Here is a 19044-nt window from a genome sequence, read left to right as displayed (position 1 = left end):
TATATTTGTGTCCTAGATTAGCCTATGAATCAGTCAATTTTATTTGTAAAGCATATTTCAGCAAGACGGCAGCTCACGGTGCTTTACATTGTGAAAACATAAAAAACATCATAAACACGTCAATCATTAACAGTTGTGAAAACTAATAACAGACGTGACATTTTGTCAAGTGCCATCATTAAAATCATCAATTCACATCAAATATGTTGGTTAATATTCCATTTATTAAGGTTCAAAAGCAACTCTAAATATGTGGCTTTTTAATCCTGATGTAAAGGAACTGTGATTCCTAGTCAAAGTACAGACTTAAATCAAGCTGGAAATTGATGTCAAGACTTGAAAGTTGATCTTCACACAGAATCTGTTTACAACTTGACTATTCTGTGACAGAGTAGGTAAAGGTTTGAGTCACTGGCTGGAAAAACCCTGGTAGATCTACTCAAAAATGACGTTAAACTGTAATTACAACAAATCCTGGTTTTCCAAAGTATTGATTCTATCCAGCTGAATACAAATTTATGGCTCAATCATTCAGTCTATAAATTCATAGTTCCTTCTTTTTTTTTGCAATCTTAGTTATTTTGTTTTAATTCCTTGCACAACATGTTCTTCCCCTTTACAATTATGCGCAACTTGGGTGATCCAAGTAAAACATTTGTGGTTAAAATATAACAAAATGTCAAACTTCATAGGCGTTGAACACATGACGCTGAATGACGTTATGACATTAATAATAGAATAAGTTAGGTGTAACTGTGTTGTACAGCTCTAAGAGTCTTCCTCGTCTCCCACTGTGCTAAAAAAAAGTGTCTGTGTACACATGTTGAGGCAGAGATCGGTGGCATTTCTCCTCAGAAATAAAAAAAAAATAAAAAATGCTTCTTAGAGTCAGCAGCTGAACACTTTTCCTTCACTCCATTCAAATCATTTTCTTAGAGAACAATAATGAGTGGATAAAGGAGAAAAAACCCAATTTCTTTTATGCTTTTTATACGCTGGAGAAAAAAAATTCTCGTTGACGACCCTTTGGTCTTTTGTTATAGAAAACTGAGCTAATATCCTCCAGCTCTCTGCGCAGTTTAAAGGTCTTAATTGGATTCCATTAGTATATTGCTTGACATGACACTTGAGTCGGCTCTATTAGAATTCCCCTGCCTGGGATTAAAAAGAGGACTTTTGCTGCATTTGGCTCTCTGGACTCTTTTGTTAAGAATCAATTTTTTTTTTTTCTGTTGGATTCACAGCTTTTAGTGACACCATTATCGTAAATGTAGGCTTAACGTAAAGAGGGCCTTTTTTTATGTATGGAGGACCTGCTTTTAAAGCTACCGTAGTGTCTCTTTGCAGCAGCTTACGCGTCAATAAACCTTTACGGTGATACAGTATGAGCTCTGTGTGTGAGCCTGATGAATTGTGCTTTAAGTCGTGTAAAGCGGTCCTTCAGCATCCATCCACAGAAACCTGTTTGTTGTTCCCTGTAAAATTCCCCGTTACGGAACCACATGGAGTTTAAGTGTTTCCCTTTGTGCATTTCTGTTTTAGAGAAACCAACATGTTTAATGTTTTCCTCTTGCTACGTCTCCTCTTATTAGTCCACTGATGACATGGAGGGACGTTCAGCATCTGATCGCCATGACGGCAAAGATCCCCGACCCCGAAGAGCCGGGCTGGACCATCAATGCAGCAGGATACCATGTTCACCACAGGTATTGTAATAACACCTCACACACAACTAGGAGTTATCCAGCTTTATCTGTGCTGACATTAAATCAGTTTTTCCGTCACAGTTTTGCAAAGTGCATATATTTTAATATAGCTGAAAAACAACCTCATCTTATCTCGAAAACTTATCAAAATGTCCAAAATTTTGGACATTTTGATAAGTTTTCGAGATAAGATGAGGTTGTTTTTTTAAGTAATTTCAGTTTGCACAAGACTATGTTCAATAGAAATGCATCTACAGAGAGCATGTAGAAAGTTGCATGTAGTGGGGAATAAAGTCTAAAATTACTGTCATCATCTCTACATGATGTCTAAATGCATTTTCAACGCTGCTTTACGTACTGCTTGCTATGTTTGATAAAAACCAGGTAACCCCGTTTCGGTTCGAAGGTCACCGAATTCTTCAGGTAGCGAATCAAACTTATTGCGAAGCAGCCGGTCGGCTGCAGACCGTTTCTCATTATTCTGTGAGCAACCCTGAGCCGATCTGGACTTCACACATCGGTGGTGAGTGTGGGTGAGGGGGTGTGCGTGTGTGTGCTTGTGTGTGTGTAAGTGTGTGTATCAGCAGGGCAGAGCAAACGGAGCCAGTTGCCTTGCTGAGATGTTGGACGTGTGCTTCCTGTCACCTGCGGCTCTTCATTCAGCAGCTCGCTGTGTCCATTCTTTAATGCTTTGCATCACTTCCTGCTGTTTAAAAGCATAAAGACAGCGGCTTTTTTTATTTATTTTTTTATTTTTTTATGTAGACGCACTTAATGCGTAACCGTTTTTGACAAGGAGTTTCCATTTAGTGAAATCTGTGGTTTTCATTAGTTGTGCATTTATTTAATATTCGCAAATTACAGCACATCTGCAGTATTTTCTGTATAAAAGGACCGTCTACCTACGCTCTACAAGCTGTTAGCGGTGTGCTCGACTGTGCAGCCTCTGTTTGAGACTCATTACGGCTCCCCTTCCCATCCAGCCCGTGCTGCTGCTCTGATTGGCCGGCTTCCAGAGGCTTCTCCTGAGCAAACTTCTGCCCTTGGACGTATTGATAACTGGAAACCAGACTCAAACATGCTGCCCAGTCATTAAATGAAAATTGCTGGCTTGGCACAGGAGTCAGACTTTTTTTTTTTATTTATTTATTTTTTTAGTTTGTCTGTCTGCAACCAAAGGTTCCCGCCTGGTGTTTTCTGTTTTTTTTTTTTTTTTAGGTTTGAGTGGGACAAAATGCACACGAAGTCATACAAAGTAACTACTTTTATTGATACAATTTTACACATGAAAGTAGGGAAATGTTATAAAGAATATTTTGAAGATTTATTTATTAATTTTTTGAATTTGTGAGCCTATTAACGGTTGCTTAATGTAGATTTTATAGTAGTGGTCAATGGGAAAATGCTTTCTTGATCATAAGAGAAAATTTACTTCATTAATTAGAGAAAAAGCATTTAAACTAGCGAGAGCGCCCGCTGCAGATGCTTTTCTATACATTTTTTGACCTACATACAAATTTTGCGTTATTTCAACTATTTTAATATCGAACCTTTAACACTGTTTAATTATTCCTCTATTTTTAAGAAATACTTGTTTACTTTTAATAATTTAAGTATAAAAAATGAGAACTGTTCCATGGAATTAATAAATTTAAATTCATTATAACTCTAGTTTAAACCTGACTTTAACTTTTAAAAACCACGTGCACCATTGTATTAATTTTTGCTTTAACTAATTAATTTTTTTTTAATCATTTTTATTATTTAACAGATTTCTGCAGCACTGCACAGTGGTTGTTGGTTGCCTTGTTGCTTTGCTGGGTTTGAATCCAGGTCTCGGTTTCCTTTTTGCATGGAGTTTCCATGTGAACCGTTTGTACGCGAAAACACTCGTTAGGTAAATTGGAGCTAAAGCTAGCAACCCACGACCCTGGAAAATAAACAGTGGATGAAGGATTTCTGCACCAGTTTTGCTTTTCTAAGTACTACTCACACTTTAAGTGTGTATTCTTCACCTCATCTTCAGTTTGAAAGCATTTGAAAGGCTTTTGAACATCTGACAGACCAGTTGTAGCTGTTAGTTCTGCTTAGATTTAATCTTCTTCACCAAGATTTGAGTAAAACTTTCACTCACTTTCGCTTTTATATGTAATCCTTGGAACGATTTCAGCTTCGCTTAAGCTTTTTGATCGTTCGTCAGCTCATCCGTTCAGATTATATTGTTTACATTGCATTTTTGTAGAAAATAAAATGTTTTTGGTTCAGTATAAAATTTATGATTTCTTGCTGCAGGAATGAGGAGAGTAGAGTGCAGCCATGATAAAAGAAAAAAAGGAAAGTAAATCCTTGTTTTTAATTCCAGGGTTTGAAGATGATCTGGTCTCTATCTGGCTTGGATTGTATTTTAATCTAACCTGAAGTGCACAGAAACACACGACGGGTTCCATTCTGTAGCTGCTTAATATATAAGAAAAAACCTGAACAGAAGCAGTTGAACCTCCTAATCCCACAGTCTGTTTCATGACACGACAGAGGATCTCGTAATATTCAGATGCTGTTATCACACTCCCAGCATGCCTCAGTGTACCTGTAAGGATTTAGAGAAGCAGCGCGCGCTGTCTCCCTCACATCGTATGCAGACTGAGCAAGCCACCGAATAAATGCTTTTACAGTGTCCACTGGGGCAATGATACATCCGTCATCCATCATGATGTTAGGAGTGGGTTTTTTTATCCACTATCTCCCTTTCTTCACCTCCAACTGTCCGCCATCGCCTCTCCTTCTCATTTGCTTTCCCCACCTTCCTCTTTTCAAACCTTATGTTCTCTCCATGCCTTATTCCTCCCCTCCATCTCCTCTTGCCCAGCATGCCGTGTCATAAAATAGATTGTAATTACTGTGTTGCTGTGAGAAGAATGGATTAATTAAAATATAATGATGCCGATCACAGCAGCGAGCGTCTGCTGAAATCTGTCCATTTAGGGGGCCGTGGCAGAGGACTTGTAATGCCCTGATCATGCTTTAGCGGCCATTTAAATTATAATTATAAGGAATTGTTTATTGCATGGGTGAGAATGGGTTGACTGCAGTGCAATCAGCGCCGGGTCACTTAGTGTGATTGTTGCTATACATTAGAAAAGACGTCTAACGCGAAAGGACTGCAGCTCAGGAAAATCATAGATAAGCAGTTTGATTTCATTGGATGTAAGATATAAGTATGAAAAAATAATTTAAAAAATGTTTGATTTAATTATAATGTCTGAGCAGAATAGAAACTTTTCCTCAATTTATGTACAAATGGCGCTCTGTCTAATATCTGACTCTTCTGTATGGCAGTCAGTTTAATCACACTGAGTTAAAAAGTAAAAAGCTCCAAAATCCATCTGCAGTTCAGTAGTTAAATTATCTTATGAAGAAGTAGTCCAAGTACTGTAGTTTTTCATTCCTGTCCAATTCTTGTGCTCCTGAAAAACTCCCTGTTGTGTGTTAGCAGGTAGCATAAAGGCTTCACGAATCTCAAATTGTGCTTAAAATAATCTCTGTTTGGTGTAGAGTTATCCACATCAGGTGTGAGCCATTTAAATATTTTAGATTTTCAGAGATGTACAACAAAATACTTCTTCAAGACTTGTGAAATAGCCAGCTTTGGCTGCCTTAGCGGCTGGCGGTTAGCTAGTCACAGTAGTAGCCATTCCTGCTAACAGTGCTTGCATGTTGTTAGTTTGTTTGTTTCTTTTGTTTGTCTAATACTTCTATCCTGCCAGACAACTTTATCAAACCCTTTTAACACAACTCAATACTTCAACCCCTGTTGCTAACTGCTCAAGAAGAAAAGTAGCTACTAGCACTACTAAAAATCACAAAGGCTGCTAAATGATGCTATGTCATCATCTAGTTTGCATGATTGGTGACTGGAAGCCATTGCAATATAGGACAGATGTAAATTGTGGAATTCACAAATGAGTAAAGTTGGGGTGGGCGATATGGACTTAGGTTTATCGCAGTATTTTGTGATATTATTGTGATAACTATTTATTTTTAGGTAACCCTGTGACTCCATAACACAGCAATCAAAGCCCCACAAAAACAAACGTTGCTTCTGAAAAACGTTCTCCTTTTGTAATACACTTCTTTAGGACACCGCTCACATAAAGAAGTGTTTTGTATCCCTAAATTGCACAGAGTAACAGCATTTAACCGTATTTTTAAATCTATTAGTATATTTATTGATGTTGCCATTGAACAAACAGTGGAGAAAATAGTACAAATAATCTCAACAATGCAGTTTTTAAAACATTAATAACTGGAATTTATTGTGACAAGAGTTGATCAAAATTCTTATTGTTGTAAGAAATGTATGAGAATAAAAGACGAACGATACAATAAAGGCCCACCTGTACAGCCTTTATATGTTCTAAACACATGAAAGAATAATTTATATGTTTAGAACTACACAGAAATTTTGAAATTACAGTAATCTAACCAATAAAGCCAGTCGATTATTAAAGTTAGGCTGTTTAAGAATTTAGATCCCACCCTTACTGAAAGCTGGTTTTGGCTGTGTGCAGTTTGGAAGCAGCCCAGAGGTGGTGGCAGTGGCTCTGACTGCACCTGGGAGGGCCCGCTGTGTGAGGACCTGGCTGCTAGTGAGAGATGGTAACATCAGGTCATACTTTGGACAAGACAACTGGGGCAATTTAAAATCATAAGATCTCCGCACTCTCCTCTTTGCATCTACATATTAATCTCTTTGGTTTACGACCATTTGTTTGTGCTGAAGGCGAGCAGGACAGTAACTGGGTTCATTCAAAGGGCAGAAACTCCGGTGTGTGAGACGCGTCGTCGTTCGGAAGTCATTAATTCCCTCTTCCGATCAGAAAGTCACAGAGCCGCAGCGTCTGCAACCTTAAACGTTTCATTGCGAGCATGTGCAGATTGGGGACAGACGGTTGCACTGGAAGCAGTGGCTGCATGGCTTTGCGAAAGCTTCAGGAAAAAAAAAAAACAGCCTTCCTTAAAGATGATGTGTGAGCGTGTGTGTTTGTGGATTTTCGAGGCTTGCCGCATGGAAGGAATTGGTCGCCCGCATCCCGGCGTTCCCATCTGTCTGACCTCCATATAGACTGGGAGCTATACAAAAACCTCAACAATGTCGTGGAGCGACCCTCCTCAACCCCCTCAGCCCCTCGAACCCTTCCATCCAACGCTACCGTCACTGCGTCGACAATAAACATGTCAGCCGCCACACGCCACAGCAATCTGCCATCAGATTTACTGTGCATGAAATATAGTGGTGCCTTTATTGGTCCAAAGAGTTGTCACTCATAATTTATAGGCCATCGCCGGGGCCGACTGTGATGTCAGTCGGCCCCGGGTCCCTTGGGAGAGTCAAAAAAAAAAAAAAGATGGCGGGGGGTGGAGGGAAAGAGAGAGGGATGAGGGGTGAAGTCGGGTGAGAGGCTGAGATACAGGCGGCAAGAAAAGTTTGAGAGAGAATGGGACTGAGAGGAAAGGTGATAGAGCAGGGTGAAAGAAAGGGGGAAAAAATCACACACATTCATCCTGTTCCTCTCTGTTGTGAGTTTATCAACTTGAGGGAGTGAAAGTGCTAGTTTTTTTTTCTTTTTTTTAAGCCCCCTCTCCCCCAAAACACATCCCCCCACCCACACATACACCCCGCCTCCCACCACGCAGAAAGTCGCTCAGTGTTTGTTGAACACACCTATTGATCACACGTTCAGCACAGGAAAAGAAATTAATCTGTGATTCATATCTCTACTCCAAGCTCCTCTAACCCAGGAGTAAAAAAGAAAAAAAAATGAAGAAAAGAAAAAGCAGAGTCTGGTTGGTGTTGGGGGCTTGGAGAAGGAGCAGAACATCCAAAACAAGCTTAATTTTATTTAATCTCTTTTGATAGCATAGGTGAAACTACAGTGATTATCCTGTGGGAGATTTGGATAGAAAATAACAGTGGAGAAGCACTGGATCAAAGAGACGCTGGCCTCGGCGAGAAAACAAAGTGAAAATCAAGCAGAATGCATGATGTTGAAATGGTATTTTATTTTGGGGGGGGGGGTTGCGGGGATACGAGGGGGTGCTGTGGCATTAAAAAATGAGATAAGATTCAATCCATCTTTTGAAAAATGATACTAAGCTCACAAAGGACTATTAGAATGTTTACATTTGCTGCATTTTGTTCCATATCAAAATAATTAATTGCCTCCATTTTCAAATTAAAAGTACATTACAACACAATTAAGGATGCAAATGAGTCTGGGGGCTGTCACAAGGAGCCCGGAAAAGTGAAGGAGCGACTGCCTTGATGTATGAGAGTTTCTGCGCTTTTTTTTTTTTTTTTTTTTGTATGTCGCTCTGGATCTGTCTGTCTGTGTGTTCAAATATATATATTTATATATATGTATAAAAAAAATCCTCTTGCTGCAATTATTGAAGAGGACGACTCAGTGTTGAAGTCAACAGCACAGAGGAACATAAATCAGAGCTGTGCTGTAATAAACAACACAGTAATTAGGTCACTCTTCTCTCAGTAACTGATGAACCAGATCAACAGATACTGTTATGCTTTTTGTTTGCGAGGCCCGCGGCGCGCATTATTAACTCTTCCAACTTTAACAAAACACTCACTTTCATGCTCGTATTTCTCCCTCCGCGCCCGCCGACCCCCGCCGAGTGCGCTCCGTGAATGACATCTACATCGGGCCGGAAACCAGGAGCAGTAAAACATCATTTTGCCATAACCTTCCCTCTTCGGAGGGATAACAGATATAAAAGTATATAGCCTGTGGTTTACTGCGACTTCCCGCTTCCCTCCCCTCCTTCTCCTCACGCAGCCGGGTAGCTGCGCACTGGGCTGATGGATGTTGGGCATCGGCCGTCTTTTAATTGCTCGTAAATTTTTGATCTAGGGAAAAACGTCGCGTTCTCCTTGTCCCCCCGGCGACATGGGTGACGGAGCACTCCGGGAATAAAAGAGCTGCCATGAGCAGAGGACAGGGGAGAAAAAAATAGACATCAACATACTGACTCTCTTTGGAAAAAAACACAGACAGCTGCACTAAAACCGAGTAATACAGTACAGTTACAGTTTTGTGAAGAAGAATTTGCCCCGAACAGATTTCTTTCGGGTATGACGGTTTTTTTTTCTCTTAAAGGAGAACTGAAATCAAATCTCAGAGCGCTGATGTTCCCTGAATATAATGTTAGAGACCCATTTATTTGATCTAAAACTTAAATAACTTGTATTTAGCATCTTTGTCAATAAATGCCAGAGTGAAACAATTTTGCGGGGCGAAGTTCTGGTGACTTTCAGGAAGTGCATGATTTTTTTTTTAAAGAGACAGAAGCCCAAGTTCAAGGCATTCAATTGGGAAGTTACATTTATTTTAAGTCATATTTCACATATGTAGCACTTATATGACAATTGAAGGTAACAGTTTCTTGAGTGTGCAAAAGATGGTGCTTTGGTACAGCCCCTTTAAAAAAGCTTTTCAGTTCCCCTTTAATGTTACGTCATCAAACAAAGACAAAGTAATAATAAAATCCAGTTTTCAGATTAAGAGTTAATTTCCTTAGGCGTCCAAACTACCCAAACCAACCTGCATCCATGTAAAGAGGAATCTAACCCTTTTGCTAAATCATAAAAGGATTATAAATAACTATATATTTTGGTAAGATACTTGAATAATGAAGAAATCACTTAAAGAGAACCTTTCTGACAACATGATCTCAATAACAACACAGGTCTGTTTGTCTAGAAAAAAAAAAGATAAAAAAAAAACATTATAGAGAAAGTAGCTAGGTTAAAGAAAATTAAGGTTTTGGAGTGGCCTAATCAAAGTATGGCCTTAAGCTTGAGAGGAATAATAGGAAACACTGGAGTCAGTGGTGTCATTGTGATGAGACGTGGACAGGTCAAAGGGCTGTGCATCCTGCTGAAAGGCAGCGCAGCTTATTTCCTCCAAAACTTCGGCAAATTGAAGTCACTGTGACATAAAGTTGCTTAAAACAGTCATCCTCCTCAAAGAGGCTCACTTTTTTTTCTGTTTTGTTTTGTAGAGATGCATTTTACAAATTGTTCTTGCTGCACACTTTCCGCCGCCGAACGCTAATGGGGTGAAGATCAGAGGTGCATTAGCCCGCATTTGCATAAACATCTATTTTTCTCCTTTTACCGCGTAACGTGCCTTTAAATGTCTTTACAGTGCGGACTGTAATAGAGATGAGATAAAAAAAAAAAAAAAAACGGGGTTTCAGATCTATCTAGTGACTGTTGCCAACCCGAGCAGATGCTCATCTGATCAATTTCTTACTGCGCTGGTCTTCCTCCTGGGATGAAAGAACGTAGAGATAAATACAGGTTTATCCCTCCATTTGCTTGCTGATTGTTGAGAGGTGCAACGTCCTGCCGAGCATTTTGATTATTTCCTCTTTCTGTGCCAGACTCGGCCTTGTATCAGATCTCTATCAGTATTTCCTCAGTTTTTTTTTTTTTTAGTCTCCTCTCTTGTTCTTCTCTCTCCTCCAGCCGATCCCCTGCTGAGTTGTGTTGTTTTAGCCTCATTTGGTGGATCTAAGCTCACCGGGTTTGGCCTCTTGTGATCTTTTTTTTTTTGTTTGTTTTGTTTTGTTTTTTTTTTCCCCCAGCATCGATCGTGTTGACTCTCTTCCCCCCAGTGGGTGGAAATCAGGACACATGCTGATCATCCATAGGTCACTGGCTGGGATAGAGGTCAGGATAAGGTCGGGGTTCTTTTCACCTGCGTGTGAATGTGGATGGATGGGTCTGCCGAGGCACCGACTGAAATAGTTTTCTGTTTCACTTCATGGAATCCAGCCAGCATCTTTACTCAGGAGTTTCATGGTGATTCCTGGAGACTGAACACCTTCTGTCAAAAGCAACTAATAATTTTCCAGAGCGGTTGAGGAAAAAACGTTCTTGCTAGATATCAGCAGGTCGTTAGCAACATTTTCTCGTTATAAATGTACGCAAAACGTAGTCGATATTTTGCTAATGTCGAAAAAATACAGTTAAAATCACATGCGAATAAGCGTATCATTGTCAAGCATCCTCCAACTACTTCCTGTCTTCTTCCTCTTCGTGTTTTGGTCCAGTAGTAACATCCGGTTGTTGATCACGTGACTCGCATGATGCAAAAAAAAAAAAAAAGTTTTAAAAAAAAAGTGTTTCCATTGCATTTTTATGTGAAATGAATCATTTTCAATACAGCTGAAAAACCACCTCATCCAAACCTTTTCATCAAAAAATGAGAGTTTAATCGAAATGGCTGTGTTTCCATTAATTGAATTTATGTTCTAAATGTCAAATTGCACAATTATATGGTCAATGGAGACGCAGCTTCTGTCTAATTAGTTTTTAACAGGGTCATGCCTCAATCAGACCTCTAGTTACCAGCAGTCGGTTTTTACTCTGCTCACCTCATCCTCTGTTCAGCACCTTCTTCATCCCTCCTTCCCTTTGTCGCTCACATCTTTGCTACTTCTTCCCTCATTCCTTACTCCTTCATCCTTCCTTCCTTTAGTTTTCAACTCTACTTCTTTTACCCTTCGTCTTTCCTCCCTTCCTCAAGAACTCTTGTCTCTAAATCTGTCATCCCTCATCCATAACTTCTTCTCACCCGTCATCTCTGCATCCTTCATCCCTCCTTTTTTAACCATCATCCTTCATCCCATCCATAATTTCTTCATCCCTCAGGCCGAAGTCCTACATTTCGTCTTTAACTTTCATCTCTACCTCTGTCGTCTCTTACCCCAACTTGCCCGTCCTTACCTCCCTAACTGCTTCTTCCCAAACTCTCTCACCCTTCATCCATTACTCCTCTGTCCCTCATTCTTTATCCATACATACTTCATCCCTCGTTCTTGCCTCCATATCTCATCCCCTCTCGTTTCCTCTCTCATACTTAACTCTTTCATCACTCATCCCAAATGCCCTCACACTCATAGTTCATCTCAAAATTGTTTATACTACTGGAAAAAAAATATTTAAATGTATTTTCCATTCAGCCAAGAAGTTTGTACACCTTTTAAAAATATTTAAATTTAAAATAGCTCGTCAAAGATAATTCGTAACCTTCTCAATCTGTAATACCGGACCAGCATTTTGTCTATTTGTTCAAAACGAACACCAAAGGGGCGGGGGAAGCCATTCTTGACATCACCTTCATTTTTTGCTTCCTCCACATTTTCTCAATCAAATTTAAATCAGAACTCTGATTGGCCCGGTCCAAAACACTAATTTTACTTCCAGTGATAGAAAACATGTTAATAAAATGAAAAGATTTCTACATCTGCCAGGGTTCATTCTCTTGTGAGTACACATAAAGACTTTCTGAAAGACTTAATTTATGTAATACTAGTTGAGCTGATCGCTAATTCAAACTGCTCTAAAGCAACATCTCCTCATTTAGTCTTTGCTTTAAAATAATGGCCCAGTCCAACTTTACAACCACACACAGTGTGACATTGCCTCCTCTCCTTCTGCTGAATAACTGCTCACAGCAAATTTATACTATTGCTGCCAATCAGAAGAAACATGCAAAACATAAAGAAACCTAATAAATCTACCAGCGATATGAATAAATTTAGTCTCAACCAACCTCCTCTTATCCCTACATCCTTACTTCCCTCCTCCTTATCCACTTCATTTTTCAACCCCGATTCCTTCTTCACTCATCCACTTCATCGATCTCATCCATTTGAATCATTAGTTTTTCTCTGAGGGTTCCCTCATCTTTCAGCCGGTCTTCCTCGATGTTCCAATCAAACTTCCCGGATCCTCTTCTCCTACAACATCTTCGTCTCTCCTCATTAAAACTGGCATAGTTGTTGGTGTGGTCCTTGCTAGTGAATGCGGAGGCACATCCAGACAGTGTGATATCACTATCACGTTGTCTGACGGGTTAACTAACCCAACTTCCTGTCTGCAGGCTGACCGACTTGCAGACCCACTGCTCTTCCCCAGTGGCCACAAAGGGAGGGAGATGGGCGAGCCTGATCAACCCCAGCACTGTCAACCCAATTACTCATTCTCTTAAAGGGCTATTAAAACATAATTGCCCGGCGATTTACATCCAAGTTAACGTGGCCCCGAGATAATTTATTATTTTCCATAAGCCCTTTCTTTTGTGTGCAGACTGAAAGAGTGTGTGGGGGAGAAAGGAGAGGGAGACTGTAATTTCCTGAGTCATGAAGAAAAGCATGTTGGCAGCCCAGTGTAATTGTTTAAACCCCACTCTCAGACACCTTCCAGTAACCCCCTTTTAATCCTCGTTATCGCTCTCATTAGCCCGGGGTCAGGGGTCAGTCGGCTCCCTCTAGAAAGACAAACACAGTGCTGGGGAGAGGAGGGCACCGATGGTGGGCTTGATGAGAGGCTGGAGCGATGGGGTTGTGATGGAGATTTTCATTTCAGCTCTGGGAATCATTTGGCTGCTGCACATTTTATTATTGCAAACTACGTGGGGGTTTGTTATTAGGGGCCGTGTTACGCAAAATCTACTTTTTTTGAGCTTTTACATCATGTTATAATATTATTCACTCATCAAAAACATACCAGGAGTGTTGCCTTGATTCTTTCATGCGTGTTTGAGAAATCCTTTGATCTCCCATGGCAACCATTCAGCTGTGCAAGACGCCTGGGTAAAAGCGAGTTACAGAGCGCCCTTCCACCTACAAAATCCCCACTCAGCTCCTTCAGACTATCCAGCAGCAATTAGCAAACACCTGGTGGAACTGCACTTCTGCTGAGCTCATTATGTGAGCTACTTCTGAGTGCAAAGCTGGTAAAAAAAAAAACCTTGTTAAAGGTTTAATAGAGGAGCCAAAATATAGGCATGATGACTTCCTGAAGGCGGAGTTTCATAAAAAATGGAAGTTTTTAAAGAGACAGAGGCCCAATTTCAAGATGTTAAATTATGAAGTCAAATTTCTTTTAAGTTATGTTTGATATATATGTATATAGCATTTTTATAACAACTGAAGGTAACTTAACTGTGCTTCAAAGTTGCACTAGGTGCCTGGAAAACACATAACTGCCCTTTAATGACAAATATTTTCAAGACTGTATAAGATTCTAAATGTCATTAAGAAAGCTGGGTGTTTCACTGGTAATTCAACACAATCGTACATGTAAGAGATGCATATTTTATTAATGTTAAGATATTTTATTAATATTAAGATGTTTGTACTAGAAACTGGACCAAAAGATGCTTGGTAAGATTTTGTGTTTTCACAGTGCCGATTTAATGTTACATGCAGTTTGTTCAAACGCCGTACATATCTGACTGGTTGGGTTTTTTTTTTTTTTTTTTAAATAATAACCGGTTGAGTTTGTCAGCAAGAAGCACTTCAGATGCATTCAGGAAACTACTTTGATCAAATGAATGTGTGAATAAGCACCTCATGTCCACTGTTGGGGAAGATGCAATGATGAATATGTGCTTCACTTCATAAGGTGCTGGGAACCATGTTAAAGTCCAGAACGTCGTGAAATCTCTGAAGTACTTGGACATTTCACCTAAAACCTGATGGTACAGGATTTTGACAGGATAACAATTCGAAACAAATGGCATAATCAACATAGAAATGACTCACCTGACAGAATCAGCCTTATTCTGTGGTCATCTTTATTCTCAAGACCTAAATACTCCAGAACACATGAGGTGAGCTGAAGAGGAGAGAGGACCCACCCAGTACGCCGGATGATTCAGAAGGGCTTTGTGCCATGTGTGCTCAATAACTCCTCTCTCTTTATAGGTCACATAAAAGTAGATGCCCAGCACTGTGTAGCTTCAAATGTTTGGGTGTCTGAAGTCAATAGAAACTAGGATACTGGATCTAATCAGTTTGTTGTGTGCACCTTGGTTTTAAATCATCTAATTCAGTGAGAACTACAGACTCATGGTACAAGGCAACTACTGAACCCAATATTTATTGGAATTCCCTAAAATTCCCCAGAGAGGAGAATAAAAGTGTGTCTTTCCCAGTAAATGCACCATTATAGATGCATTCAGCCATAACGAAAATTAACACAAAGTTTTACTGAAGCAAGTGCATAGAAGACACCATTCTAAAGGCCTTGCAACAACTCAACCCTGTTTCTGAAATCAAACAGATTGCTTTAAAAAATATGCTACAATAACAGAGCTTTAAGATTGGTTTATAATTTTTTTTTTTTTTTTTTCAAATAATTTCACAGACCCTGTTTAAGACGTTGGGAATTGCTACCTTTACTGATAAATGGAGCTGGCTTCAGTAAGAGCTTGTTTCCATTTACTTAGCAACAGTGGCCTCTGTGGTCGTCAGTGGTAATTACAGGATTCCTTTGTGATTGTGAGCAGTTTATCAATCAGTCTGGGAGCTGCCAACGCAACGCATAATTTCCACACAGAAATCTGACATTTTGTCACCCAGGCAACAGGCAATTAAATATCTGTGTGTTCATCTGCATGACAACTTGCTTTAGTTTGCAAGATTTTCATTACGCTGTATTATTGGAGTGGCTCAGCTAAAATGAATGCAAAGTATATTATAGGATGAATTATTTCCAGCTCATCTTTTGAACACATGATCTCCAATTGAAGGCGCTTCTTATACATTCTGAAAAAGGAAGTTTAGTTTCTGTGTTAACGTTTTCAAAGATATATTGATGGATCAACCCAACGCCGGTTTATTTCCTGTTAATAAGCTGAACAGCCAATTTTCTTACAAAAATTAAGGGCTATTGAACTTTTTAAAGATTTTCCATTCTGTAAACACCACAAAATAAGAGGCACTGTGAAATTATTTTAGCCTTTTTCTTCTTTGCAAAATAGTTTTTAACTCAGACATATGGAGCCCAGACCATCACACTACCACCACCATGTTTGACTGCCACCATGATGCTTTGGTTTTTTCTTTAATGCTATTGCTTTTGCATCAGATGTAGCAGGGTACACACCGTCCACCTGCCTACACTTTTTGTTTTTAAAACTGACCTTAACTGAGGCAAGTGTGACCTGCAGTGCGTTGGTTGTTGTTGAGCCTTCCTGGATGATTCATCAGTGTGCTCTTGGAATAATTTTAAATGGGCCGTCACTTCCTTGAAAGGTTCGTATTTTCTCTGCTGTGGTTCCTTTGAGTCCTGAAGTCTTAATAATGGCTTTGCTTTTTTTCAGACTGATAGATGTCAGTGAATTTTATGTTGTCACACCAGTTCTAAATAAAATAAAGCCTTTTATATTTACGCATTGAGCTTGTGATTAATGTCAGGTATGATGACTGAGTTTTAAATAAACAAATATAGGACTGATTTAAAGGGGAATTTATTAAACCCTTTGGATTTGGGACTTTAGAGCATATAAAATCAGTAAAACAATACATGCAGGGAGTTAATAAAACAGATGCAGACTCAGATTTTTTTGTCTAAAAATGTCCATAAGCATTTATTTGAAGAAAGATGCCACAAACAGAAAACATGCTTCAAATCCAGTTTAATTCAATTCAAAAACACTTCACAATACATACATTAGAGGTAAATGAAACGTTATCATGACGCATGTTAAAGAGTCATTGTGGATGGTGATGCTGTGTGCAGGAAGGATCTAAGCTAGCAGTCAGTCTTGCAGCAAATCTGCTCACAGTTGTAAATGTCAAAACAAAACAAAAACCTTTTTTTTTTTCATTTTTGCCATGGTTACATATCATAGCAACTGTCTGAAACTCAAAAAGTGAGAGCAAAAATCCAAAATCCAGCATCCAAAACTAGAGTGAATAATTGCTCAAACAATGCCACAGCCAAAGAAATTATGAACAAAAAGAACAAATCGGAGCTAGCATAACAGAGCTGCTCCAACATGTTGCTACCATGAGTTACACAATTCTACAGTAACTTCATAAAGAACATTTAGCAGCTTTAAAATTACTTTAGTTTAGTAGGTATATGTGTCTCTCCGACTGGACAAAGAATCCAAGCTCCATTAGTTACCACTTCACTTGATACTTTCATCTATTTGGCTTTCAAAAACTTTTAGAACCTAACTAATTATATTACTGAAGTGGATACTCTAATATTCAGCAGCTTGGATGAAGCTGGAACTGAACAGAGGTTTTCCTCACACCCAGCTGTGTTCTGCCATGTGTGTGTGTGTGTGGGTGCGTGCGTGCGTGTGTGTGTGTGTGTGTGTGTGTGTATGTGTGTGTGTGTGTGTGTGTGAGGAAAACAAATATGATTTCTGTTTAAAACTCGACGATAAATTTCAGTGTTGACTGATTATTATAGTTTCTGTGACTGATTCTGAGGAAAAGTCCCTCCACCTCTAACTAATGTACAGTATGAGAGGACATGTTCAACGCTGATGCATCACATCTCCACAAAACTCCAGCTTAATCTTATATTCCTTTAATTTGGCTAAAGATTTGTGTTTGCCTGCTTCAGCTTTTCTCCTCTATTCAATAAAACGGTCTCCGTCTTTTCAGCGGTCTTTCTCACTTCCTCTGAACTTTCTGCCAGAATTAGAACCTTGTTTCCTCCCCCGTGTCCGTCTCTAACCGGAGCTAATAAGAATCAATCAAAGCCATTACAAACCCTGCTCACTAAATGCATTACCAGGCTCTCTGTCTTTCTCAGTTTATACCACATGTCTCTCTCCTGCCTCACTGTGCATGCACAGCAGGGGGTGGGGAGCCTGTTGGGTGTAGGGGCCGAGGCATTTCCAGGGTCACATCAATGAACAGTTCCTCTGGCTGACATTTAATCACATGGTCTGAGGCCAGTACTGATTCATTTGCATATATATTCCCTTGTAAGATACACTCAGACTGATATTCCTAATGATTCAAATCCTTGTCAGAGATAGAGAGAATTCTGTTTTTTTTTTCTTTCTTTTATTAAAGATTTTTCTCAGCTCCCAGAAGGTGAGGAATTTTCTCCATGTGCTTCTGATTTTTGGCTAAATTAGTTCCACAAAAAATGACCTTAACAACAGTGTCAGCTATTGCTTCGGTGCTTGCCAAAAGGAAGGAAGGAAGCTGTGTGATTTTCAATTTCTTTTCAGAAATAAATTCTGTAAAGTGATAAAACCATTTGTATGTTGCCACCTTTCTCTAATGTCATCCTTCCATAATTGTCTTATGCATATGTAGGGCTGGGTTTCAGGGAGATGCAGACTTCCCTCTCCCTAGTCACTTGGGCTCCTCTGGGGGAATCCCAAGCTGTTCCTAGACCAGCTGAGATGCACAGTATCTCCATCGTTTCCTGGATTTTCCTCTGGGTCTCCTGGGTCTCAATGAGGCATCCTAAACAGATGACTGAGTCACTTCAGCATGGAGAAGAAGCGGCTCTACTCTGAGTCCTTCCTGGATGACCCTGTCTCTAAGGTTGAGCCCAGACAACCTGTGGAGGAAGCTCGTTTCGACCGCTTGTATCCGCAATCTTGTTCTTTCAGTCACTGCCCAGAGCTCGTGACCAGTGTGGATCTACCGGTAAATCGAGAGCTACACCTTTTGACTCAGCTCTTTCTTCATCACGACAGAAAAGTAAGGCGCTCGCATCACTGCAAATGCAGCACCAATTCGCCCGTCAACCTCTCACTCCATTTTTTACTTCTTTATAAACAAGACTCCAGGATTCCTAAACTCCTCCACTTGGGGCAAGAACTCTTCTCTGACCCAGAGAAGGCACACTACCCTTTTCTGGCTCAAGACCTTGGTCTTGGACTTGGAGGTGCTGATCCTCACATTTTGCGGCAAACTGCTCCAGGGAAACAGTACATAACGACCAGATGAAGCCAACAGGACAACATCATCTGAAAAAATCAGAGATGCAAGCCTAGGGCTACCAAAATGGATCCCCTCAACATCTTGACTGCATCTAGAAATTCTGGTCATAAAAGTTGGGAACAGCATGTTTTTGTACGATTCTCTCTTCTCTTTAACCCTCCCACAGTCTTAAGAAACGGGATCAGCCAGACTGCACAAGGTTTTTGCTCTGTGCCTTGTCCAGCACGGTTGCATTGACCCCACGTGCGCTTTTGTAAGATGTTTTATGTGTGGTTTCAGGAACTGAAGGTCTGGCGAGACAACCCCCACTGCTTCCACTGCCCAGCCGTGACATCCAAAACCTTGCACTAAGCTCATGGCAGGGATAAACAAAATCCATCTCAACCAATTGCTTTTAGAACGGTGTTTAATTGTATGCAGTACTTTGTGATGATTTATTATGTAAAACACAGATGAAATACGTTTATGGGTTTAACATGACAAAATGTGAATCCTTCGATGACATCCAACTGACTTGACAACCTTTTATACATATATAAAT

The 19044-nt window shown here is 39.9% G+C and overlaps 1 protein-coding gene across 4 annotated transcripts in view; it reads left to right on the top strand.

The window, feature by feature from the left end:
* The window catches only part of LOC103151010 (proprotein convertase subtilisin/kexin type 4-like), a 215007-nt gene that overhangs the window by 129503 nt on the left and 66460 nt on the right, over positions 1 to 19044 (top strand). For all 4 annotated transcript variants that reach the window (XM_016680995.1, XM_016681040.1, XM_016680937.1 and 1 more), the window contains one exon: positions 1593 to 1706. In XM_016680995.1, coding sequence (XP_016536481.1) covers positions 1593 to 1706 — 114 coding nt within the window. The remainder of the gene's footprint in view (positions 1 to 1592; positions 1707 to 19044) is intronic.

This window comes from Poecilia formosa, unplaced genomic scaffold (genome assembly GCF_000485575.1).
Source record: "Poecilia formosa unplaced genomic scaffold, Poecilia_formosa-5.1.2 Scaffold0, whole genome shotgun sequence".
Lineage (NCBI taxonomy): Eukaryota > Metazoa > Chordata > Actinopteri > Cyprinodontiformes > Poeciliidae > Poecilia > Poecilia formosa.
Note: the sequence above shows the minus strand (reverse complement) of the source record. Positions and strands in the feature narration are given on the sequence as shown.